General features: G+C 42.9%; 1 protein-coding gene across 3 annotated transcripts; it reads right to left on the bottom strand.

Annotated features, from left to right (window-relative positions):
- On the bottom strand, nucleotides 1–26,856 carry NAB1 (NGFI-A binding protein 1). 3 transcript variants are annotated; one of them, XM_087733556.1, is made up of 8 exons: nucleotides 26,586–26,856; nucleotides 20,301–21,134; nucleotides 14,481–14,614; nucleotides 13,400–13,451; nucleotides 7,597–7,707; nucleotides 5,131–5,272; nucleotides 3,820–3,969; nucleotides 1–2,693 (listed from the first exon to the last, which is right to left on the bottom strand). In XM_087733556.1, the coding sequence occupies exons 2-8, from the start codon at nucleotides 21,117–21,119 to the stop codon at nucleotides 2,602–2,604; spliced, it is 1,500 nt and encodes a 499-aa protein (XP_087589682.1). In that variant the 5' UTR covers nucleotides 21,120–21,134; nucleotides 26,586–26,856; the 3' UTR covers nucleotides 1–2,601. The 3 variants fall into 3 exon arrangements, with proteins under 3 accessions (XP_087589682.1, XP_087589684.1, XP_087589683.1); XM_087733558.1 differs by lacking the exon at nucleotides 26,586–26,856 and adding an exon at nucleotides 24,887–24,970; XM_087733557.1 differs by lacking the exon at nucleotides 26,586–26,856 and adding an exon at nucleotides 21,370–21,506.

The following is a 26,856-nucleotide window of genomic DNA, read 5'->3' as shown; positions in this document are numbered from 1 at the left end:
GAGTTCTCACGGTGAATTTTATTTTGTAAGCAACAATATAAACATGTGAGTAAGAACAGGCATCATTTGCAGGGCTGGCCTTTGATCCAGAGTACCCTGAATCTAGCAACCCTTCAAGAGCAGATGAGGGCAAGCCTTCACCTGCGACTCCAGAGGCCACCAAGACCTTTGTCATGGAAAGACCAACGCTTGAATATTTGCTGTTACCAAGTGTATGTGCAATCTCGGAACGTACCTCCCACCTCCCCCCCAGGTTAAAAAAGAAAAAAAAAAAATCATACAGCTGCAAACCAGTAAAAAAAATTGCTTCCAGCTTATTGAGACTGAAATGGCCTGTTGGACTATAAACTGAAATATCATTCTAGAGATAACCAACTGGTCGTGACACAAAGTACTGTATTTACAACTCAAAAATATAACTGTTATATACTTTAATTTATAGCAAATTTAATACATTAGTGTTTACAAAATAAATTCTGGACTCAACTGAAACAGCGTGCTGCTTAGCAAGTTTTTTTTCCTTCCTCTCACTTTAACCGAAGAGACCAGCAAGCTTAAGAGCTTCTTCTGTGATCCACACACAACTTTTGATCATGCCAGATGTTGAAAAACCAGCGTATTTCCTGCATCTCTAAAGTCTTGTTGCTTGGCACCTTCTACCACTCAAGCTGTACAGTTCCAACCTTAAGCTGTCCTTTAACAAGTTCCATACGCATCTCATGAAAGCTACTCAGATACTAACCAGGGCACTGGCTAACATTACAAACCAAAGAAATATCTTATCCGTAGCACTAGCTCACACAACAGGAAAGAGGAAATAGAACTACACATTCAATCTCTTATTTCTAACAGCAAAGCTGCGAACTCCATTGTTTAAAAGTAAGATACTTCAGTAAGTGAAACAGTACCATACAGTTCAAGAAACATTTTTTTTTAAAAAAACAAACATTTTAATAGTATAAAAAGTTGTTTACTGGTGTTTCTACTATAAAGCTTTGTTCCACAAATCAAAAGTGATAAAATAATTAGATATGTTTACAGTGATAAGAGACTGCAGTGTAGACATTTCAGCTCACATTTTGCTGACCGTTTCAGTACAACGTAGACTGTGACTGAATCGTTAATACACATCTATGACACAGAGCAAACTGCAGACATGAAGTGCACACCTGAACGTGGAAGTTTACCTACTGGCATGGTAACTGACTTTCTTCAGCCCTCCCTTTCCCCTCCACAACACCTTGTAGGCAAAAAACTGTATTCAGAAACTGAGGCATATAACTATTTTGACTGCAGGAAAGCAACTCTTATTGAGGGAGCTGCGCAGAGGAAAAACGGATGCACACAAACACACCGTGGTAAATTCCAAAGTTATATGCCGACTATTTCTCCTTAGATAAAATGACATCTGCAAAAGTGAAAATGTACAAAAAATAAAAACTGTCAAATAAATAAAGAATACAGATGTTAATTCATCACATATATAAAGAAACGTATTGGCATACTGTATGCAGTATACGGTATATTCATAGAATCATGTGGGCTGGACAGCACTTAATAGGGAGTCACATGCTAAAGACGTGACTCCTCGTCTCTCTCCTCCAAAAGATCTTATGGTTTCTGGATATCAAGTGCAATCTTTTACACCGATGCATAAATCCTGCATCATATTTCATCTTTGCCACACCTAGGATGCTTTTTTTTTTTTTTTTTTTTTTTTAAGATCCACAGAGAAGTCCAAGAAGTTATAATGGTCTGAATCACAATTTTCGCAGCCCTGTCCATGCTACTTGGTCTCCTGGGTTTCCTACCAAATGAGACTTCAGTAATTGTACAGTATATCAAACCAGAGTTTTTCCCAACGAAATGGGAGCCAATCCTATGGACTCTTCCATACTTTGACTGGCATTTTCTACACTCCTGAACTGTAGGTAGGTATTATGCTAGAAGTGTGTTACACAAAGGCTGCTGAAACCATTGAAAGTGATGTAACGATAGTTAAGTGTCAAGTACGTCCGCTATAATACAGAATCAGGGTCTAGGTCTATCAAATGCTATATCCACATAACATTTTAAACCATGAAATATTTTATGCATTTTCCTTTTTTCTACAAATATTGTTGCAAACTTGCTGTTAATTGTGTCACGAGGTTCGCATTCCTAATTCTCCAAGGATTTTTAATTCAAATGTTTAACAACCATATCTACGCTAGGTACACTTAAAGTAGACATTGAAATTTCAAGTAAAATGAACTGTAGCCACATCTACTGGACTCAATACATGTCCCGACATCTAGATTTACTTTGATAAGTTATACAAATACATAATACATTCTTAAATAATGAAGACCCACAATATTAATTTGTGAATCTTCCCACGTTATAAAACCACTTTTACAGGAATGTTTATCCACCTGTATTACTGTTTTAGTTTGCAGTGTCTCTTGCTTTCCTGTTTCCACAGATTACTGTACCAGTTCTTAGGCTTTGGCTATTGAAATCTCTTATTTGAATGAGGCAACACTGGTTATTAAGGCTGGTTTTATTTTCTCTTGTGAAGTTTCATTCTTTACTATGACACCGTTTTCCAGAGCAGAATGACTATCTTGTGTCTTCAGGTTCTGTTTTTATGACCTTCCTTTCTATGTTGTTAAAAGCCGAATGAGGAAAATCCTTTAAAATACCAAGGCCTTCTGCATTAAGAAAAAAAAAAAGATAGATGTTAAAAACACTGCTTGGAAACAAATATATTCTGTTCTTAATTCAAGAAAAAGGTCCATGAACCATATGGATACTAACAGTTGAAGCAATGAATTCTGCCTCCTCCTACTGGGCTTTAACCCAGCTGGGTTAGAACCACCTCAGTTACATTGCAGTGATGACAGAGCAATCACCACATATTTACTTCAAGTTCTCTCCGGGAGCAGGGCTTAGTGGAGGTGCACTCTTCACTTGCATTTTGAAAAGGAACTGGTAAAAATCCCCAACTAGAAATTTCATTAAGTGAACTATCACTGGGATTGGGACAAACAGCAAAAAAGGTGAGCTAGGATTGCAACATACCAAAGTGGAAGATGCAAGATTCTGCCCAGTCTTCAAAACAACTACTTTTGCATTTTGTCTTTCAAATAACCTCTTGCCCACTGCATCTTCCAAACTCAGGTGGGATTTATTATTACTCGTAAAGTTGCAAGAGTCTCAAGAATTCCTGGCTTTATCTCAGTGCACCGAGTATTAAACTGAAATCACCCATATAGTTTTCACAAAGGATTCCTGCTGTCTTCCATCAAATTTAGAAGGAGCTTCTCCCAATGCCAGAGGTAAATGACAAGATTGCCAGTGAGTAGAAGTCAGTGAATGGGAAACCCAGTTCAAAAGACTTACTGTATGATTTGGTTTAAATCACAGTACAGAAAGAGTGCTAGGTCCTTATAAACCAGAATAGAAAGTCTTTTTATAAAAAAAGTCTGATTCCTTCATACAAAGTGAAGCCGTGTTATAATAAAACTGCATTACAATGACAGCAACATAAGTATTTAACAGCAGTAGTTTGGGTCAATACTGCTCCCTGAGGACAGGCACATGCCAGAGCTTGCTTAGCTGAACCTAGTTACTGCATCCTCTAAGCTTTTCCCAAATAATATTCAATCTGATTCTAGATTAGCAAGTAACACTCCTCTTGAAGTTTTGTCCAAAGCCTTAATTAAAAGGTTACACACAAAGCATGCCAGGCTCAGCTACTCGGAGACATCATGTATTAGTAAGTTCATCACAGGCGTTGTAAGAAATGGTGGGTAATTTACACAGGACAGCACTAACCTGAGGACTGGGACTTTGCCTCACCACTGGGGTAAAGCCGGATCAAGTCACTGCACAGAGGTTTTCCAACATGCTGCTCTCCATCGAGTGAAATGTGCTGCAACTGTCTACTTGGCAGATTTGACATTCGGAGATTCAGCGGTCTTTCACCTGGAAGTTGTTGACAGCAAAACATTGATGCATTAAAAGCAAAGCAATATTAAAAAACAGGTAGAGACTTAAAGACATACTAACTCTATCAGCAAAAGTGCATCCTAAATTCCAGCTGCTCACGGAAGACTGCTAGCAAAACAAGGCTTACGAAGATATGCTGCTTTGCAGACTATTCCACAGGCACTGCTACAAAGAGACACTCAGCCATACCCCCCCCCCATCTCTTATTCTGCTCAAAAAACCCCTTGAGATCCTAAAAATTCCCACTCCCACTGCACAACAGGTAAATGGTATAAAGAAGCTTGCACTATCAAGAAGAGCTGGATCCACACACCTAATTCTCCCTGTACACTTGGGTACTGCATTGCTTGACCAATGCACACAAAACCTATGTTTTAACACTTACTTGTACAGATTCCCTTAGTTTCTCCCTCTACTGCTTCTCTCCCCCCCTCCCCTGAACAAACTAGCTCTTAAAAAACAGATACAAGAAATTCTGTTTGTATTTCTTGTGTTTATAACATTTTGTCTCATTTCACAACAGTAAAAAGAGAAATCCAAACAGAAAGCGCTCGAACAAAACAAACACGCCTAAAATTAATTCAAGCTAAGGAATAGCCAGTTGGTAAATCAAAGAGATAACCACAAAACTGTAAGCTTTTTGAAGAATAACAAGCTACTAAGAACATCATTAGAATCTGCTTAGTTCTAAGTAATTTACATAGCCAGCTCCTCGGGTTTTGTTCCTAGACTGCACAACCAGGTAAACAAAAAGGGGTACCAACTAAATTATCTGCTTTACTTTCAATTTCCACAAAGCAAGAACACAAATGAAATGCAACATTCTGCTCTATTTTCAAAACTTAGGACACAGCTAGAGCCAAGTTCTGCCCTCAATAATAGTAGTGCACCCTACCTTCTTCCTTCCCCACATTATCCATAGGGAAAGCAGTTTGCCCAGATACATTAGAGTAACAGAGCAGAATCTGACTGTACGTCTGATTGCATTATTTCGACTGTAAGCACTTCAGGGCAGAGATCTTGTCTTGTCCATTCAGTGCTCAGTGTTCCACACTAGATAAATAACACCACTGACAAAGGTTGCATAATATCAAATGTATTTGCTGGCAGCAACACCGTGCCTGGAAGCTACCATACCTTGTCCATCAGCATTATCTAATGACATGCCATTGGGGCTGTGCTCTTCTGAGTTTTGTCTGTAACACCCTGTGGAAAGACGTCTCTCTAATGCAGCCTGGTTGCAAAGAAACTCCATCTGTTTTGCCATCACCTTTTCCGACTGCAAATAAAGCAAAAAAAAAATTTCTCTCTATATACATACATATAGCGAGTCAAAACACACGGAAAAAAACAATATCAGATGATAAGACTAACAGCCTAGATAAAGGTTTTTGTTGACTCATATGTACAGATGTGTGCTTTACAGTTTCTTGAAAACTATCAAGCAAACAAAATATTTTTGCACCCATAGATTTTCATACTGTACATCTGAGTCACTCAAGAATACTTAAAATGCAAGCTGCTGTAGTTCATCCATGCAGAAATGCAACATTAAATTCTGTTCTTCGAAAACACGCAAAAATCACTTTCTGCACTTTAGGACTGCAGGTTACGTGAAGAGACTCTCAAGAAAAGCAAAAAATAATGTCTTAATTATCCAGTTAGCTCTGTTCAAATATATGTCTTCACAAAGTATTCCAAGAGCAATGGCAACATCTGCTAAAAACTTATGCCAAGATTTCACCAGACATCTTGGAATCTTTATTTTAGGAAACAGCACTACACAAGCTTAAAAATCTGCCATTCTGAAAGTGTAGGATGACAGTATGTTTGTGGGGGATAAAGGTGTGAAATGTCTGTCTAGAAGAAGAACAAGACCTATACACCTCTAGAGAGTGAAACTAAACAATGCAGTGCAATGTGGGAGGAAATGGCGTCTGAATGTTTGTCATTGACTTTAATGCCAAGAGAATTCTAACTTTCAATATAATCTTGTTCTCGAGAATGTAAATAAGCATCTTGCAAAAAATAAGAAGAAAATCACAAGTCAAGAAAGTTGATTTAGAAGAGCCACAATGAACATAAGAACAGAAAGCGTACAAACTTAACATCTACGATTGATAGGAAAAAAATCATTTCTCTCTCAGGTAATGCCGTAATTGTTTCAACTAGTACAGAGGCCTAATAATTGCAGAGCACTTAACTTTTCTTGGGAGATGATGAAAGCCCTGACTTCCCACGAAAGTCTGCTTACTCAGCATGGTTCAACAATTTACAAATACAATGACAGCATAGCAGACCAGCAAAATCTGAGCTTCTCCAGCACAGTGATGACCCTGACAGCAGGGTAATGACATGGCCGATATTTACTTATTCTTGCTTATAGCTCATCAGGTTCTACAGAAGAACGCTGATAGCTCAAGCTTGGTCTTGGGAGGTAGGTAAAAATAAAAGTAAGCTAGTTGAAAATAGTTTCTAAGTATGCTTTAACTTTGCTATTCTGTCACTCATGTTACAACTTTTGAACTGTAAAATAATTTTTAAAAAGAATAAAACATTTCTCACTCATGCCATCTTTGTTGTTTAATTGGGATAAAATCAGAATTTTAAACTGCAATGATGCTTCTGATCACCACAGAAAAACCTGTGGAGTTGCAGATACATTTAAGCTTAAAATAAATCTCTCTAGTCCATTGTTATGTAGCAGTGATCAATGAAAACTTTAAAGCATGTATAAGATGAAAATAAGCTTGCAAAAGTCAAGTTCATTTAATCATTATGCAACATCAGAACATGTAGCATAATTGCTTTTTGATGTATCACAACGAACGGATTTGTATGACTGTACACTACTTTGCAATAGAAGGTAAAAGGGTAACACATCTAGTCTCAGAAAACAGGAGTGTAACTCCTAAATGTAATCTTACGTGATAATTCGGTGATTACATTTGCCCAAATCAGCTATACAAAATAAATTTGTTGCAACTTAGCATGAAATCCCTCCTTGGCAACAACTGGCAGTAGGAGATGCGTATTTTGCCTCAAGGCTGGGATACACTACAGAAAAGACAAAGAAAGAATCGGAAACCTGTCTTCATTTATAAAAAGCTTTCTGGATACTTGAAAACACTGCACTTCCACCAGGCTAGATGTTATTTAGAAAGGCAATTTATCCTCTCAGATCCAGAGGTTCACTATTTCCTAAATATACTGGCCTTTCTCCTTACAAGAAATGTCAGAACTGAGGACTCCAAGATCGCCTACTCTATTCCTCTAGACTCAGTAACTTGAACTTTCCATTTATAGCTAATAACGCAAGTAACATAGCACGTACTGTACCAATAGTACCCTACTTGCTCCCAACAGGCAATCACGTATTTTCAAGCCTACTACACTAGATCTTACCTCCTTGGAATTAACAAGGGTAAAGCTGTAGCGCTGTGTCAGAACAGAAGGTGAACCCAAATTAAGAGTGATGCAATCACAGCTAAGCTGGGTAGCCTTTGAAAATTGACGGTAATTACTTTAGTCATCAAAACAATACATCAAAATCAATGTACAAAGACATGGCCTGTATTATTCAGTGTAGTGTAGTTGGTTTACCTGGGAATTAAGAGCTGTTGAGTCTTCACTCTTTCCTTTAGCCAAAGCAAGTGGCATTTTGTCTTGCTGATACAGTGTCTGGACTGTGTCCTGGAAATCAGGATAACCATCCTATTGAGCATAAGAAGAAACCAAACACCAAGAGGGACATATTATTTATTTTTCTTCATCCTCTCTGTATACTCAAAAGGAAAAAAAAAAAAACCAAACCACAACAAAAAAAACCCACAACCAAACACATTCCTGAACTACTGTGAAAATTCTGGACTGCAGTTTACATGTTTGTGCTATCCCCTTCATTTAAGTTTGTGCATAAAACACACACAGCTCCTCTGCAACAACTGCTACGTAACGTACAACGGCATGCCCCTCTACAACAACTGCTATATATCTAAAGTGGAATACACATACAATCATATCTCATCTCTCACAGTTTCAGGTGAATCCAGACTACTGTTGTCACTGACATTAAACTAGTTTACATTCAGCCTTGCCAGGCAGATTTAGGCCTATGGTTTCTGTCACTCATTACATACAGCAGCTTTGGAGATTCTTAAGAAATCAAGTTCATATGTAGTCAAGAATAAGGCACAGCAGCAGGATACATTAACCTTGAGAAACTGAGGAAAGTCTCCTGAAATTCAATGTATTTCACACAGAACCTATACTAGTCTCACAAAATGAAATATCATCATTTTAAAAGTAGGTAGCAAAGACTTGATATATTATGGTAAATCATGATTCAATGATTCTTTCAGTCTCAAATGCTTATGACATGCAAATCTTTTTTGCAGCTTGCATATGTACCAATAAAGCAAATAAAGTTCCTGTGAACGCCTGCCAGACTCCATTAAAATAAATTAATCATCGAAGCAAAGGTTCAAGATGAGAAATTTATCCTGCTCGGCATTATAAAAGGAAAGCTCATGTAACATAGAGGAACATCCAGAAATATTTACAAAAGCACAGTATAGGTGACTTAAAATGTGAGAGGAAGCTAAAGATCTTATGACAGACCCAAACCTGACAACAGTGACATCTGTCACTGAGGATCTGTAGACCCAGGTATCAGAAGTATGCCAAATTAGGTGTATTTTCTTTGTGGATTCTAGAGGCACATGCATGTAAACAAAAAATTTTTTTACAATAGCTGGACAAATGGGTTACAGCCCAAGAACAAGAAAAGCAATCTTCCAGAAAAAACACAGGGAAAGGACTACAAGGTCCATGCTGTTGGCAGGCTGTCCGCTGACCTGCAGAGTGGTGGTCAGACCCACGTCAGGTGGCCAGACCCTCAGTGCAACGTAATGCCAATAAAGCAGTCCTTTATGCTCAGGAAAAAAAAGAAATCTGTCTGAACACTGCATATTGCTTTTATCCACCCAACATACTCCCTCAGGGAAAAATATAAACATAATAGGTATGCAAAATTTCATAACTAGGTAAATTGCCACAAAACCTCATCCTCTAGAAACAAAGGCTTTGCAGCACATTTCCATGAGCACTGACCATTTTCATAGTTAGACCTGAATTTGTTTGGGAGAGGAGAACGATTATGTGTAGGAAGATGAGAAACTCAACACACAAAAACCTATCACTCAGGATCCTATTTTTGCAACAAAACGGGTAACACGGCTCTTTATAATGTATCTGTGACCACTTGCCAATACAAAGCCAAAGGCTGCTTCCTAAAAGCAGGGCCGGCTGCCCGTTGCCGTGACTGTCACCCATCAGTCACGCAGATAACTCTTGGATGACGATGCAGTCCTGGATCACCCTCCTGGAGCCCGTCCCCGCCACTGGCTGCTCTCCTCGCCAGTAAGGGCTGAGGAGGAGCAGGCCGGGCCAGGCGAGGACCTGCTCTGCACCACCCTGCGGCTGCTTGATGGTTCCTCTTCCCCCCGCGGTCAGGAGGGCCTGCTGCATGCCGTGCAGCATTTTTGTTTTGCCATGCTGCTGCTCGGTTGTTTTTCAAGCGGCTTCGTGCAGCAGATGTTCTCAGTCCCACATGTGCTTTTTCGCTCCCTCTAATGACATTTTTCCTATGCAAACAGTAGCTTCTACTGCTTTTGCTGTTTTTGTGAAAAACACAAATCCCACACTTCGACTGGTTTTCTTTTCAACCTTCTCAGCAATGGTGGAGGTGGGCCTTTTCTCTCCTCTCCCTCCACCCGTACCAGCACCAAGGGAAGATGCTTCCTCAGAGCCTCCGCTCAGGCCTTCCTACCTGTGCCCCCTGACTCCCACCAAGCCCTGCGAAAGTACCTTTTGCAAGCTCTCCCCACTCCTCTCGTTCAGCTGAATGGAGACGCTGACACACGGAACAATTCCTTTATACCACAGACAGCAAGAATATTTTTTAAACTCTTTCTTTGCTCTCTTGGCTGTTTGCGCTGACTCTGAAGGGGAACCTCGTCAACGCCAACATAAAGCAGCAGCAGCGATGAGCAGCCTCTCCCTCCATGACTTCTGCATGATATACCTGTGACTTGTTTTGCTTTCTAAGCCGGTGCCACAACAGCTCATCGCTTTGAGCGGTGCTGGTACTGAGTCACGGAAGATGACAAAAGTAAGGGGTGTCTCCACCCCACAACACCTATGCAGGAGAGGTCCTTGCTCTGCAGGAGGATGCGCCACTTCCATCCCTATTCGCCTGTCCTGCTCTTTCTCCAGAGCAGGTTTAGGAACTACAACCCCTTTTTTATAATCTGCTTCCAAATCCCAATTCACTCCATTCCCTTTTTCACTCCCTCCACACCTTTAGTCTGTCATTTGCCTGGAATTTTCTCCCTTCTGCTCTCTACACTTCACTCCCACAGCTCGCCCACCCACTCTACGAATAAGAGGGGGAGAGCTCGCAGGGGAAGAGAAAGGCTTTTACAGGTAATTTGATGTAATTCATGGCATATTGTTTCTTTGTAATGCTTGTGTGAGTTTCATATTCATGAAGAGGATAGATTTACAATGGTGGCTGTAACCCGGCAATGTTGCAGCTTGCACAAACAGCTCAGCTAGCTCTGCTCAAAGATGACCTTCGGAGTCTCTCTGGAGGTTTTTTTAAGTGTTATTATATTTCAGGAAATTAACTCATCTTTTTTTTTTTTTTTTTAAGTAATCTTTTACACTCTGCAAACAGGGTGTGAAGTCTTTCCAAATTCAAGCACTAGTATTTCAGACCACGCTTTGCGGAGACATTAATGACTAATGGGTAAAGGAATGGTGAGTCAAAATACAGAGTTCAGCCTTAAAACAGAAAGGCAAAATGACCTTTACAAAAAAAAAAACAAAACCCAAAACACCCAACAAAACCACAGAGCTAGTTATAACAACAACAACAAAATCACCCATGTTCAGATCCTCTGCATGATACTAGCACAACAGTAAGCTAATAGAGCCACAATGAAGCATTACAACTTTAAAAACACGATAAGGAATTCTTACCCAGAACAGAAGGAAAAATCTGCAGCATTTGCTACCATTTTCATTTTACCTCCACCTTTCTAAAAACAAACACCCCCCCCCAAATCCCCAAACATGTAACTAAAAAAAGGACTTTTTTTTTATTTTGCAAAATGCAAGTCCCAAGAACCCAAACCACCACATGTAAAAGTGATCTACTGTGTAATACTGCATTTTTTTAAATTTTTTTGAAAAAAAGTCCATGATTTACAGTGTACCTCAGAATTATAATGCACTGAAGTAATGGTTTACTCCTTAGAAGACTCCCAAACTTGTAAGGAAAAAGACATTTATGCTGATAACCACACTGGTCATTTCATAATTAATAATGCTATGCTATCAAAATAAAGATTATTTAATTTAGTTTAATTTTCAATTGCTTATTTTTTAAAAAAGTCCCATTTCTGAAATAGTCATTTGTACAGTTAGGATATGAAATTTTCACAAGCATTTTAAATATGACTGGTAATTATAGATAAAAAGAAAACCCAGTAAACATCCTTTCTTAGAACTACTGAACCAAAAAGTGTCTAGAGAAAGCAGGCCTTCCAGACTCTTAAGATTTCACCATGCAGAAAATAAGAGAATGCATGTCCCCTAAGGCTGTCCAAATTTCCTGCTCTCCAAAAAACCTAAAGTTTCAGCCTGTATTTTTCAGGATTTTAATTGTACTTTTTCTTTCAATGAAGATCCTGTAGAAAAAAGCACCTCCCTTGCCATGTGTCATTTTAGATACTTGCTCATCATCAGTCATTACTGAATGAAGGAAAAACTTCCTAATGCTGTGATCTAGTAGTCAGTGAAACACTATTTCAAGCAGAGGAGCGGCAGCTCCCTGCCAGCTCTTATAAATTAGGACTAGATTGGACAAAAGAGGGGAGACTCAAGCAACCATCCTACAACGTGTTCGTCAAGGCAGATAATGGTGAAGGTGGATAAAATAATTTAATGCAGCTTTTCCCCGCTCTTTTTTGTGGATGAAGAACAAGCATAGGTCAAAGCAAATCGTGACACCTGTAAATGACATTACTGACTTCTTATCAAAGCTACCAGTAAATCCTCAATGCACATGTATATTTTGTATTATATAAACTCAAACTACAACTGTACACAGACTGATGGAACTTAATAAATAAATAAGATGAACCCCTCTATACCTCTTCATAACTGCCTTTTCAAAATGAACTGCTCTCACTGGGGTTTGCCTCACAGGAAAAGCCTTTGTACAGGTAAAAAGCATCGCTCTACTGAAAAAAACTAAAGCCTTACATTCAGTGCATCATTTATCACAGAATGAGTTACGTGAGAGAAATGCATTCCAGAATACGCTGCAACTTTCCTCTACAGTTAAAGAATATATCTCCTGTCTGTGCCACATACAAATCTAGCTCAGGCCTAGCCTACATTCCAATGCACATTTAACCTACACCTTTTGGAGTAGGCGGTACAATAAAAAAACCCCACAACACTAAGGATGAATTAGATACCCATGTAACAGTGAAACAGTAATTTGTTTAAAAAAATAAATTAAAAAGGAAGGTCTGCTATTCTTATGAGGTATATAGGTATACATACTTAAAATTTTCTTTTTATTATTATGTTTATTAAAAGGGACTTTTTCAAAGGCCTCAAATTTACTTTCCAGCAGTGGTAACTGAAGAAAAAGGTAAACTACATATATATTGCTTCTGTACTCCTAACAAGGAAGTCCCAGCACCTCCCTAAGCAACATCTGGTGCAGGTGTACACATTAGTCATGTATCCATGTGCTTTTTACACAAAACTAATTACAAAAAACTGTAAATTAATATCTGCAGGCACAACCATTTGTGTTGACATATACAGCTTTTAGTTAGCTTTTGACTTTTCAATATGATCAGTTTCATAAATTATAGCATAGTCAGAGATGGCTAGTATTCCGCCATCAATCCTTATCCAGAACTCTGCATTCTGGAGAGGATCAAAAGCTGACTCAATTGAATTAAGCACCTCACACTGACTTAAAAGCAGGAGGCCTTATGGGAAGACATTTCCTACAGTGCTTGAGCTTATTCCACCACAGGAAGCCAGTCAGTCCCATTCCTCCCCCTGCTACTCACTCAGAGTGCAAAACACTGGGAGTAACTTTACCTTTAAGCAAATACTACTCTTTACCCCTGTTCCTACAGGTTTCTCCATCAAGCATTTACATTTGCAGAGACAGTGGTGATGTTCTCCCCCGCCCCCCCCCATCAACTGTCATCATCAAATGTTTTTCTGACAAATTTCCTTAAGACAGATCCCTTCAAAACAAAATTGAATTTTAGCATGCATAGGTCAAAATAAAGGAGTCACAATACTGTACCTCTATCTTGATTCTCTTTGGTGACAGCTCATCCCTTTCTCCACATTTAGATCTACAAGAGAAGACACATACACTATCAGTAAACGGCACACTAACCCTGACCATCAGAAATAATAATGAAATACTGAGTCAAGGAAAAAAAAAAAAAAAAAAAAAATCAGGCAAGAACAAGTGACATGCACAGAAAAAGCCTCCAATTCACTTGGACATGGCAGTAAATGTCACTCAAGTATAGAAGAACACAAGCGCCTTGTGTTGCTTTCTAAAGTATCAAGAGACTCATGGACTCTTCTTCTGAACAGAAAGGAAAGCTACCTGAGCACAGAGAATTACAGAAATGCCTTTGGCACTGTCTACCCAGAATGGATGTATATTTACATTAATCACTATGGAAGAAAGGGGAGCAAAGGCAAACCATAAAAAACTCCTAGAAGTGTAGGAAAATGTATTTTGAAAGGATATTGCATTGCACATGAGGGAGTTAACATTTAAAAATAACGTATAGGAAGTATCAAGACTTTCAATCATATTTATTAATTCTAAAGTTTTACTTGTATTAAAAGCTGTTAAGCCTTTGTTACTGTTTCATAACAGCAGTTCATTTAACAGAACAGTAACAACTGAAATCAGGGCTCAGCTTCAGTTCCTTTAAAGCAAGTTTGTAAGCCACTCCCTATGAGCTTATCTTTTTCATTCCCTGGAAACTAACAAGCCAAATCTGTATATGGAAAAAAAATAACTGATACATTAAACAGCTTTGGCTACTCTGCCTATTTACATTAACCTTGAAATACACAAATACCTCAAATACTTGAAATGCCAGCCTCTCAGATGCCTCTCAACATGCACTATCATCGCAAAATCTGGAAAACTAGAGAGCAAATAAAAAGGTAATTCAAGACAGCTAAATCTTAGCAGTTTGAAAGCTTCACGACTTCAACAGCATTTTCCTACCCTCCTCAGAAGAGCACTTTGCTAGCTGGAGAGCAAGAAGAAAGTGTCTCTAGTGCTTCAAAAGAAATGCTATCAGACTGATTAGTTCCCTGAAAGTAAAGGTCCTTTGAGTTAATTAAAACCTTACTTGGTGGTCCTGTAAGTATACTTGTATGTAACTTCTCGAGAGATTTGCCGAGCTAGTGCGAAGAGTTCATCTCTCCTGGTCAACAACGCGTTATCTTTTACACACAGCTGAGCGGCTGCTTCATTAACTGTTAGCTGGAAATTAAACACAAAAACAGGGATTCGTGATTTTGCATACTTTCACCCATTGTGCTTGTAAAAGTACCTGTTCTTCTGAAATAATAAAAAATTTCAATTGCAAGTAAAATTACCTATAATTGTATACTAAACCCTGGAGGGTTTCTTCAGTTTATTTATACCTCTACTAAGCCAGGTAAGCCTCTGGGAAGAGAAAAAGATATAAATGTAGCATTTAATGTCCTTTAAAGTAAAACGTTATTGTAAGACTCTGTCAACGTGCACTGCTTGTGCCTCATCCCAGCATTAATTAAATCTCAGTATAAAACAGTAGCTCTGAACGTTCACAGTGTTTGGCTCCCAAAGCCTGGTTTACAGAGAATACTATTTTTATAAAAGCAATATGCCCAGGACTTGGGGGGGAAAAAAAAAAAAAAACCTGACAGTGTGGGTACAGATGGCTTTCCCTGGTGAATACAGCATAAATTCTGTAGAAGGTGATGGTTTAAGAAACGATTAAACTTTTTTTAGCTATGTTTCTCACCCTCGTGTTTGTGAAGACTATCTTCAGACATGAATCAAATGTAACTTGTTTCAAGGATGTTTTCCTGAGCCTGCCGGGACACATTTCTAGTGCCTCTGCTGCTGGCAATAGTTTCATAAAGAAGGGGGGGGGAGCCTTAAGTTAAGGCTCAAAATGGTTTCACAATGCTCTTCAGCAGAGGCAGTGGGGATACTGTACCAGCTTAACAATACTGCTGTCTGAAAAGCCTACGGTCAACAGCGTGGACGAACAGCAAAATTATCAACAGAACGAGACGCGCTGAAACTGAGATGCTGGAGAGGAGATTCCCTGCTCCTTCCACAGCAAGCAGGGGCTGAAGTGACATTTTCACTTCTTCCTCAGCTGAAGAACAGCCAGCACTCGCAATGAGGCATAAGAGCAAGAGGCCAACCGAATACTACAGGTGTTTTTTTCCCAGAGCGTCCATAACTCTTGTTCTCTTTTATTTCTAGAAATGAAGCTGCTTTGAATGAGCCTGGCTTCTCGCAAACGAGCACAGCTGCTATGCTGCTACCGTCAACAGCATGTTCTGTATCTGTCTCAGGCTAGTGAATATTACAAAGCCGCTAGGTTTTCCACAGCACCGTCAGCATATTCACGACGGACTCAGATGTGCCGTCCCCAGCCCTTGATCTGGCAGTGCGAAACGCAGCCGCGGCTCGGCGCGCAGGGTTCTGTGGCTGGGGACGGGCAGGACCGCACGCGTCTGACCTCAGACACCAAAAGCACCGCTCGTACAAGAAGCGCTTTTCACGGAAGCGGACAGAAGGTGAAGCTGAGGCCAGACCAGCGGGTCTGCAGTTAAATGGCGTCTCTTGGGAGAAGGCAAAGAAACTCGCTCCGTCACCCCGCTGTCTACCACGCTGAAGAACATTACTGGCGAATTAAATCGCAGCGGCCAGCAACTCACCCGAAACACCGCGCGCTCCATCCCTGAAGGATGGAAGCTGTCACAAGACATGAGCAACACACAACCGTGCCATCCTTCGTCGCAGTGCTTGATGTCATCCAAATTAGAAAAAACGTATTTTCCCTAATGCAACACTTGCTCTCCAGAGAGGTTGAAAAAACAAAAACATGTATCAGCAGAGCTGGGAATCTCTCAGCGGCCTGTACCCATGCAGTATTTCTGGTAAAACCTCACACAGAACTGCTCTTCCTAATATTTCATAAACATTTTTTCCTGTGTTTAGCATTAAAGCCTCCGGTCCAAGTAGGGCATTTCTTGCGACACCTGAATGCTAACCAGAGTGCAAACATGTCTTTAACAGGCGAACTAGATATGTTGCCTGATCCTTTAGTCTCTGTACAGACAAAAAAAAAAAATCTCACAGAGATCAGATGTACAAGGGTGGGAAGTTTAGGTTTAAGCTGTGAAACATCTCTAGGTTACTATGTTCCTACAACACAATGGACTAAAATAACAAACTATTATCCCTTAGACAGGAACAGATGTTCTACAGTGTCTGTCTTTTCACAAAAAACGGGGGGTGGGGGTGGGGAGTGTGGGGGGGTGTGGAAATACAAAAATAAAAGATTAATACAGCACTGATGAAAAGAATTACCATCCGAAGCAGCCACTAATTTCTGTAACGGTGATACCTATTACTTTGCTGAGGATGAATAATATGGCTAATGCCTACAAAATAATTTGAGATGGTTTTTTTATCCCTCAATAAAGCGTTGAAAGGTTGCAAAGAGCTGAAATGACTGAAAACGCTTTGGGTAGTCATAGGCAAATGCTGTTTATCCTAATATATGAGAAAAGCCAAATGTTTGTTTGTTTGTTTTTCCTGGTTTCTTCTTTCAGGTCACATCCAGACTTACTGAATTGAAGTGCATCATGGCTTCCTGGCTTTTCAGGAGGCATAATACTGCAGACAGAAAGTGTTGCGTGCCTAAAAATAAAGATTCTGTTTGCTGGAAGCCTTAATGGTATGGAGCAGCACATAACCATACAGGCTCTGTGGAGAGGGATGGGTATATTCCCATCTGATGGGGTTCACAGATTCCCCCACTAAAAAACACATAATTAAATACCAAGCCCTACTGTTTTAGTGAGTCAGCAAAAGAAAAGGAAGAGACCAAGCTAGATAAAATTTATTACTTGCACTTCTTATTCCTGTTTCTCACACTATTAAACAGGATTTTTTTGTTGTTGTTGTTTTATAGGTACCTAGACAAGCACTGAAATACTAACACGCAAATTACAAATCTGACTCAAACACACACAGGTCACCGAGTCCAAGGGTATGCCTCCTACTCATCCCTCCTCCAGTCCAACTTTAAACATAAAGCACTCCCCATGCTTGAAAAGCTGTGTAATACCGAGACAGTGGGATGGATTAAGGACAGCATGTTTCTTAGTTTTGGAACGTCTCTGAAAGATTCTGCATCAGATTTTATGCTAGATCAGTGCCTTACGCAGATAATCCTACCAACAGCACACCCTTCCAAACCAGCTCAGTGTCTGCAGCTATCACTGGCCTCTAATGGCTGCTCAAGCCCTCTGAGACACTCCAGCGGTCATACTGCAACAGAGAATATTCTCACTAATTTGCCACTAATAATTCCATCAAGTTTGAGTTTAATTTGCACGCAACTCCACTCCACTCGAGGAGCCAGATACACCCTGATCTTTACATTAAGCAGCTAACCACTGCTTAAGCTTTTTAAATTCATAGTGAAGTTTATTCAGCTGTTCATTGCCAGCTGCAAGAAGAAACCTTGAACTGCGAGGCAGAATGACAGCCTTGGAATGTATTAACACGTGCAGAAACACTGTCTCTGGACAAGCAGAAACTTACCTCCCTGGTTGTTTAAGGTCCTTCCTTCTGAGCAGCAAATTGTTTAAGCCATCAAAAACAAAAATCCATTGAAGTTGAATTTACGAAAGGCAAACTCTGGTTTAACAGATTTTAAACAAAAAAAAAAAAAAAGGTCTCATTGCTACTATTTGTATATTTTCTGCTTTAAAATGGAAATGGAGAGAAAACTGTTCAGGACAAAACTTTAAGAAATCTGGCCTCTTTAAGCAAACAGTAAACCAATTATGAGCAAATTCTTGCTTGCATGTGTGCAGTTCCCATCAAGTTCAGCGAGGCCCCACATGCGTAAGTGAGGCATAAGTCAACCACATACTCCTTTGATCTTGTGCCCTTAATCATAATAGCGATAGAAATATTTCCTAAAGCCAAACCATGCTCTCATTCCATTTTTAAACATGGTTTTACAATGATGTAGTAAAGATCTGGAGTGCAGTACTAAAAAAAATTAACAAGGCAGAGCAGTCGTGCTTTCTTCCCGTTCTTTGCTACTCTGCTCCTTCAAACTACCACCCCACTATTCACTCCTCCAGCTTCGTACAGCCACTCCTGAGCCTACCACACGCCTCACACAAAAGCTGCCCCTGGCGCCCACCTCCCATTACACTGCTGGATGCCAGGAAATTATCCTACGAGAAGTCTGCCCAGATTTCAGAGTATTTTCTGCAGCCGCTACCCCAGAGAGAGACTGCAGAAGCACACAGCTGCACACGTTGTACACCTTGACTGCCTTTATCCTCAGGTGGGGAGAACCCCCTTTCTCTGAATCCTGACTCTGCAGCAATGTACACAGGGAATCTACACAATTAATCCTTTCAAATCCTGCCTCCATCTCATACACAACTTGCTCTGTTACGGGAGAGACTTCCGCAGGGTCAGGGGAGTAAGACAAGATCTGTTCTTGCACACTGGATGAATTCATAGATTTTAAGTGTTCAACATGAAGCCACAAAGCACGTAAGTGAAAACTGCACAACTAGAACTGTGTGGTAGAAATGCGGCTGACTACTGACAAGTTCCCTTGGAAGCGTCTCCCCAGTCTGCAGTAAAAGCCCCAGTGAAGTCACTGCTGATGATGTGCAGTTGCCTTATAAATGTAAATACATAAACAAAAATGTAAAGAAATACGCCTTGTTTCCTTCTGCCCTTCTACTCAGAAGCATAAAGAGAACCCAGTCTTACACTATGGATCACACACCTACAAAACTTCTTCTTGAAGCGAAAAAAGGCTAAAGCCAGTACAGTGTTTTTGGCACTCCTGTAACATAAACATTGCCTTTCCTTTTGGGAGCTAAGCCTTCCATGCCAAATTTTAAATCCAACTGAAATTTTGCAATCACTGTTAACTGTGAAAATGCTGATGCAGCATTCATATCAACAGCGTTTTGGCACTGCTTTGAATTAATGTTTGTTCTCCTCTTGTACTGTACTTTGGCACTAGGGAACTTATTCCCCACACAGACACACCTATTGCGTTACAACATATGCAGTGAAAGCCTCAAGAACGCCAGAAGAGAAGCAAAGGAGGCCCGCATGGACTTTTCAGGATGAGAGGGAACAGATGCTGTGCAGGTATTAAAGGACAAACCTTCAAATTACAGCCACCCATCAATACTGGAGACGGTCCTTTCCCTTCCTCCTCACATAGTCTGCACTTCACTTGTCCGGCCTAAGACCACTGTGCCCGAAGACGCCCACAGGTTGCATCATTAAGCTTCATCCTAACTCAAACACAAAAAAAATCCCACCCCACCGGCTTTGGAGACCTCATCGGCAGAATCCTTTTTACTTCAAAGGCACAAGCTACAGAGCAGGGTCTCGAGGTGAGGGAAGACAGCAGAGGGTAGTAACCAAGCCAGGTGATCCTGTTACCAGACACAAGTAACTTTAGTTACTCATCTTCCAAACCACCATTCAACTCTCAAAGCTGCAAGGGAATATCAAGACAGGACCGCTTTAAAAATGTGCCAAATGCCTAGAAACCCAAGGGCCACGCTCAGTGCAATGCTGCCTTGCTATTTCAGTGCCAAACTGTTTAAAACCTCTGTCTGACAGGCTGCACCAGTGACCGAGCAGTCTGATGACACCAAGCTGACATCATCAGTGCACGCATGCACACACCCACCCAAGAAAGGGTACTTCTACTGTACCCAAGACTTCTATCCCAGGGCAGGACTGCCTACGGCTCCTGTATGACACACAACTCTCGTCACTCGGTGAGAAGTGCCCATACAAAAAGTGTACCCTGTAAACAGCGTCTCATAAAAGGTGTAGGAATAGGGGAGGAAGCCCACTGTCGCTCAAGGTGTTTTACCTCGTGGAGGGTGAGGTGCTTGCCATCCTTTCTTTTCGAGTCAAATCTGCCGTATATTGCACTGTACTTCCTGATCTCCTCCTCCTTGTGAGGGTCCTCGTCACTCATCTCAAAGATGTGACCAATCATCTTTGCCAGTTTCTTATTTGTTTTCAGTAACTCCTTGACTTCATTCGAGTCACTTTTGGGCAGGGAGGGAACCATACGTTCTACGCATTCAGCAACTGACAGAGCGGCGGCGGCATCCAGGGTCTCACTGTTTTCCTTTGGTGAAGCTGGAGAGCCAAGGTCAGCTGGGGAAAGACTATGTTCGCTCTCTGTGGTGTGGTGTCCTTGCCAGAGTCTCGGTTCACTGCCGCTCTGCAGCGATAAGTTCCCCACCACATCGGATTTGCTTGCGCCCACGCTTTGCACGCACGTTGTGGCAGCACATTTCGGAATCTTCAAGTGAGGCTCTCTGGTGCTGCTGTTCCTTTCGTAACTGCTGCAGGATATTCCCAGCCATGCAGGAGACCCTTCCGGCAGCTTATATATTGGAATGCTGCTGACCGGTAAGGAGGTGAGAGGCTGGTTAAAAAGACCAGGGTTTGTGACCCAGTCCCTCAAAGCCTTCTGCAGCCTTCGGACATGAAGCGGCTTGCTAGCCATGCCTACCAGAGCCATTATCTCCAAAAACTCCTCTTCACCTGCTTCACAGAGCTGCTGGACATCATCTCCACCCTGCTGAATGAAGGCATCGAAGTAGAATAAGAGATTTGCTTTTTGTAGTATTCGATACAGCTGCAATTCCCCAAGGGTTCTGGGTAGAGCTGACGCCATCACGGACGACAGAACCTGCAAACAGTAAAAACAGGGAGAAGATGAGCACCAGAACGCCGACGTCCAGATGCATTCCCCCCACCGCCCATCCTTCCGTGAGGCCGTCAACTCGGAGGGCAGGATTTCTTTCTCTCATTATAAGAACACATATGGAAATGAAAAAAGGGGCGATAGCTCTATTTTTTGACTACTTAACTTAATGGAAACGTTTGTGAAAAAACAAATCAACAGATAGTTGCGATGCACCTACAAAAAAGATGATTCAAACACGAAGCCAGCTTGTTTTCAGCATTCCCACTTCATGTTTGTTCCCAAGAACGTCATTCAATATTGCTCACTGCTTCTCCTTGACTCTCTTTTGTATCTTCAGATCAAAATGATCACAAAACACTCCGAAGAATTACTGAATACTTGATCGCCCAAAGAAAAAAAGCTCATTAGTTTCGATTCTCCTTAACTCTCAAATCATTTCCCCCCCATAGCAGTGTACGGAAGACCGCAGAAGGAAAGCAAAGAAGAAAAGTGCTTCACAGAACCCCAGAGGATTAATGAAACTGGATCAGCAAAAGGGTGTTTCAGAACCAAGTACTTCTACAGGTTTCCCCATTTCACATAAAAAGGATCTAATGCCTCTGCTGATCTTAATTATGGCAGCAACATCCGCAGACAAAGTAAAAAAACTGATGGATTCCAACACATATAATTTAAAAACGTTATTTTGAATTCACCTGCCCGTTCCATTTGCTAACAGGCCTGCATGTCATTGATACTTATGACATGAAATACCATTCAGCGATACAGCCACTGTGCTCTAAGGGCTCCCAACAGACAAATTGCAGCAGTATTCTACCCTTACGGCTGCAGAAAACACATCTGCACAAGTTTCAACTTCGTAAAACCCGTTATCCACAGTTATCCCGCAAATAATGAACTCTTCAGAGAATTCTAAGATCTCACACACACACCCCTCTTCACTCTACGATGGCTTTCACAACTACAAGCGGGTAATTTCCAGTATTACTGTATTAAGCTAAACCCCCAGTCAATAAGGTCTAAAGCATGTAATTTATAGTTGGTTGGGAAAGTAACAGAACTAAAACATGGAGCTGGTCTGCTAACATTACTCTGGCTCTACTATCACATTGCACTTCAAAAAACACACAGTAGTAACCTAAAAATCAGCACTTACAGAACGATTTGCACACACTGGGGGGGAAACTGCGTTAATAACGTGCAACCTCCCCTCCCCCCAAAACTCCGATGCAAGAATTTATGTATGCTTTGGGGCATTGGGAGACTGGTAACCAAAAGTAAAACTAAGGCAGAAATTATTTTTACTATGCATATTTTTTTTTCTTTTTTTTTTTTTTTTTTTACAATATGCTCTTTTTTCCTTCGGCAACTCAAAATAAATGTGCAGATGTAACAAACGGAACTCAACTTCTATTCGGGAGGCATCTGAAAGATCAGGCTTTTGCTACAAACCTTTGATTATACTCTACTAGAGAAAAATAAAACTAGGAGGCCAACAGAAATTTTACGAAAATGTATGTGGCAGGAACAGGATACCTACAAACGATCTCTTCGGGAAGAAAAGCCCTGGATAAAAGCAAAAAATACAAAAAACCAAAACCACCAGCTGCACGTATCATTCTTTGTACGCTGGTGTTTGTAAAACAGAATGGACAGCAATAGCCATCTAGATCTGAGCAGCCGCCCCAAGGAGCTGCTGGTGAGCTCACGAGCTAATAAACTACACACTTTGCAACTCAGGGTGGAACTGGAAACATTTAAGAGCTACGTGTTTTAGAAATACAGTTTAGCACTCAAAAATCATAGGTAATTGCAGAAAAACAATTAAGTACTGTCTACATTCAAAGATGTGAGTGGCGACAAGGAAAATGAGGAAAATCACCTCATCCTTTAAACGGTACATAATTCAGTATTTTAAAAATTGTCATTACTTCACAGAAGTTCCTAGAAAAATCCTCCCATTCCATACAAAGTTTGACAAGACAAACAAAACTAACAGCTTATGGTTTAGTGACATTTCACTAAACTGTTCCTACCCTCCCATTTCAAATGATGTTGACTTTCTACCATCAATACCACAAATTAAGTTATGTAACTGTTACAAGAATACCCATTTGCTCTGAAAGTCATCCGTCTTCGCACAAAATCTACATAAATCTACATAAATGGACTTTGTGCAGAGAGCTAAACTGCATCCTGGGAGGACGGTGGCAGTGAAATTACACACAGCCCAAGAGCTCCAGGCAAGGCATGGAGCTCATTTTTCCAGCCCACAGGCTGGAAGAGCAGCAACAGTCCACGAGCAGCCCTGACCTAGAGGCTTCTAATCAACAAATCTCCTCATGACAGGTAAAACTGGATTAATATGTACTATGGAGGCGTCAGTAGCGAGTCCACAGTTCAGACTGCGTTGAGATTTGCATTTAAAGCAAGACTGAAGTCCCTTTGTTTTGTACTTTAAAGACCGATTCTGTTTTCCAAATTTAGTACAGTAACTCCTGAGAGGGCCACGCAAATTTTCCATTTAAGACTGCTACCAATTTCTGCAGAGAAGACATTTTTCAAACACTCTTCCTTTTGACCTCTTTTCTCCTCTCATTAAACTGAGTTCCTTCTGCACTCACCTCAACAACATCCCAAGTATTTCTAAGCTTTTATAAGGGGAAGCCTCCCTCCCCTTTCTGAGACAGCTTCACCACACTGCCAGCCACGCTGCGTTTCCCGACATTACCGGTCCGCTCCACTGGTTCGGCTCAGCTCACAGCCTACAAAGCCAGGGAAGCAGGTAAGCTAGTCAACCTGGAGGAGCAAGACGAGGCTCAGGAGGAGGACAAGCAACGAACACGGTTTGCTGGGAAAGCAGCGCCGCGCCGCTGGAATCAGAAGCGACCGTTAACCCAAAGGACCCATGGCGCTGCTGTTGCCGCCTGGCTCTGCTTACCTCTCCGGCTACGGCAAAGCCGTAGCGCACCCACTCAAGTCTCAGAGCCACGCATCTTTCAGGTGACCTTTAAATTGCATCTAGGAGACGTAAAGTACTGCTTTCCGCCACTGTTGTTCTCCTCCCTTAGCGCAGCAGGGCCGGTGCTTTTGGGGCAAAAGGCGAGCTCGAGAAGAGATTACGCAAGGAGAAGACGCAGGGCGAGCTCACGGCCAGGAGACTTGTGTGCGCTCCTCACCAGGGAGAGCACCTCGGGCAGGACCCTGGGGCACCGTGCGCGTTCCCCCTCTTCCACAGCCTGCTCGATAAGTCTTAGGCTTTCTAATCTGTGATCCCAAACAAACCTGGTTCAGGGTAACAGCCTGGTAACGTCCTCTGGCAAACCCTAAGAAGCTAACCAGAACGATCTGCTGCCTTAGGAGCAAGCAAGTAGATCTTCTAAGGTATGGCCAACTGCAAACCCTCTTACGGCAAAAGGCGGGAACGCAAAGCTGGCATGGGAAGGTCTACAGGAATAAATGAACGCAGCGATGGCAGTTGAGCTGCTCCTTCTCCCCCTTCTTTGCTCGTCGTCCATACCAGTAAGCAGTGTGGGAACACAAAGGGAAGAGCAGCTGTCTTTTACATTTTTCACATACAGAACAAAGAAAGAAGCTAGGAAATTCCCCATAACAGAAAAAGCTGTTTAAAATACATGCAAGGTTGCATACTGTTACAGCCACGGAAGAACGAGGAAATGACAAGTCAGATTTTCACTCGGCCTTTGTAAGCCACAACCATGCATTCTCATTACCTCGTTCACATCCACAGCCTATCACCCCATACGCCATGCCCTCCTCTCCAAGCGCTGGATGTCACCTTAACTCTGACCACAAACATAACTCCTAGGAAAAAGGACAACAAAAACCACAAAGACACAGACAGCACTACTAAATATTTGCAAACAATCAGTGCAGGCATCACAACCTGTTCCTGCAACCGGCTCCCTCCCTCCCTCAAGACAAGCGGCGGTGGCAGCAGCCCAGCTCAACACCTTTAACCGCAGGAAAACACCCGTTTCTTCCCATTCTGCCTGGTCCGAGTTCAAAGCTGCAAGTTTCCCGGAGGTGGCAGGAAGATAACGCGGCTGCAGCAAGCAGCTGGTGGATGTGGGTGAAGTATTGGGAGAAGGAAAACTCGGGAGTTGTGGGACGTAAGCACGGGGCAAGGACTTTGCCAGCAGTTTTCCTGCTTTTTAAGGCTGCGCTAGAAGTAAGAGCGATGGAGCAACCCTAACTGATTTTTAGAGATTTTTATTTCAGGTGAATTATATTTGAGCTGTCACCAATTAAATTAGGAATACGCACAAGGGGAAAGTGCGAAACATCACATTCCTGTATTTTAGGCAAAAGTGATTATTTCATAATATATCTTGATCACTTTGGGCGTTTTGAAAAGTCTCTGAAGACAAACCGGATTTGGATGCGAGAGCTGGCTGCTTTGCATATTCATTACATTTTTGCAGCGTTTCCAAAGGACTTTTAGCAGGAGAAGAAAATTACATGTAGCTGCAGAAGCGACTTAGCAAATTAAATAGTCTTGTCTAGCTCTGAGAAGTGCCAAAATACAACCTATTAAGTGAGTTTCACATTCAAATACAGATGCGTATCTCGCCGCAACTAATAAGAAACTTGAAACGTGCAAAAAACCATCGCGTAAGGATTAAATACAGAAAAGAGAGCCCAAATACTGCACGATTCCCACCCGCTCGGTGCTGGTCCCACGCCGGCGCAGCTCGGCCCGGCCCGGGGAGGGTGACCTACCGCCCCGCATGCCAGCCGCTCCCGGGCCGCCGCCGGCCCCGGGCAGGCCGCGGAACGCAGCCGACGCCAAGGGAACCGAGGCTCAGCCCCGACACCAAGCTGGCAGCCGCCGAGCCCGCTGACAGGAGCGCTTCTCCGTACAGGCTACCCCGAGGGGCGCGGGTGCCCGGGAGGCGGACAGCCGCGGCGGCCTCCCCCCGGCCCGGCCCTGCCGGCGGCGCCCGCAGCCCGCGGGCCCGCACAGCCCCGCGCGTCCCACCGGCGGCGGCGGGGCGGGGGGGGGGAACCACTGCGCGGGGGACGGCGGGGGGGAGAGGCCGCCGAGGGGCACGGCACCGCGCTGCCGGGGAGGGGGGGCGGCCGGTACCACAGCGCCGCCCCCCCCCCCCCCGGTACCCCCGCGCAGGGCCGGCAGCCCGCCGCCGGGGCGCCGCCCCCGCCCGTCCCGTCCCGTCCCGTCCCGTCCTGTCCGTCCCGCCCCGCCGCCCCCGCCCCGTGGCCCCCCCGCGGCAGCAGACACGGCAGGGACGTTTCTGTACTTTCCGCCCACTCCCGCGTCCCCGTCCCCCCCCCCGCGCCGGATTTCTCCGGGAATCACCCACGCACGACCCGCCCGCTCTTCCGGCCGTCCCCCGCCGGGCCCAGACCGGGCTGCCCCGGCTCCCCGGCCCCCGGCCGTCCCGCACGTACTCTGCAGTAGGCTGCCGCCGCCGCCGCCGCCGGCTGCCCGGGGCTTCCCTCGATGCCGTCCCGGCGCCGCAGACTCAGCCCCGCCGAAGTTCCTGCCCGCGCCCCCCCCGCCTGCGCGCCGCCGGCCCAGGCTCCTCCTTTCCCATCGACGGGGCGGGTGGGCGAGCCGGTCCCCGCCACCGCCTCGCTGCCGCCGGGGGGGCCGCGCGGCCGCCCCGCCGCCCCGCGCAGCTCGCCTGGTCGCGGCCGCGCCTGCCGTGCGCGGAGGCCG

The sequence above is a fragment of the Nipponia nippon genome, unplaced genomic scaffold (assembly GCF_047370975.1).
Source record: "Nipponia nippon isolate SJK-2023a ecotype South Korea unplaced genomic scaffold, ASM4737097v1 scaffold_5, whole genome shotgun sequence".
In the NCBI taxonomy this organism is placed as follows: domain Eukaryota; kingdom Metazoa; phylum Chordata; class Aves; order Pelecaniformes; family Threskiornithidae; genus Nipponia; species Nipponia nippon.
The sequence above is the reverse complement of the archived record's forward strand: the minus strand, read 5'-3'. Positions and strand labels throughout refer to the sequence as shown.

Bases quoted from the DNA above. Each gene is read 5' to 3' on its own strand.
- NAB1 (XM_087733556.1), bottom strand. From the start codon at position 21,119: ATGGCGTCAGCTCTACCCAGAACCCTTGGGGAATTGCAGCTGTATCGA. The intron at 14,615-20,300 runs GTAAAACACCTT...TTTAATTTCCAG, and splicing joins AGCACCTCACCCTCCACGAG to CTAACAGTTAATGAAGCAGC. The intron at 3,970-5,130 runs GTATGGTAGCTT...AACAACTTCCAG, and splicing joins AGATAATGCTGATGGACAAG to GTGAAAGACCGCTGAATCTC.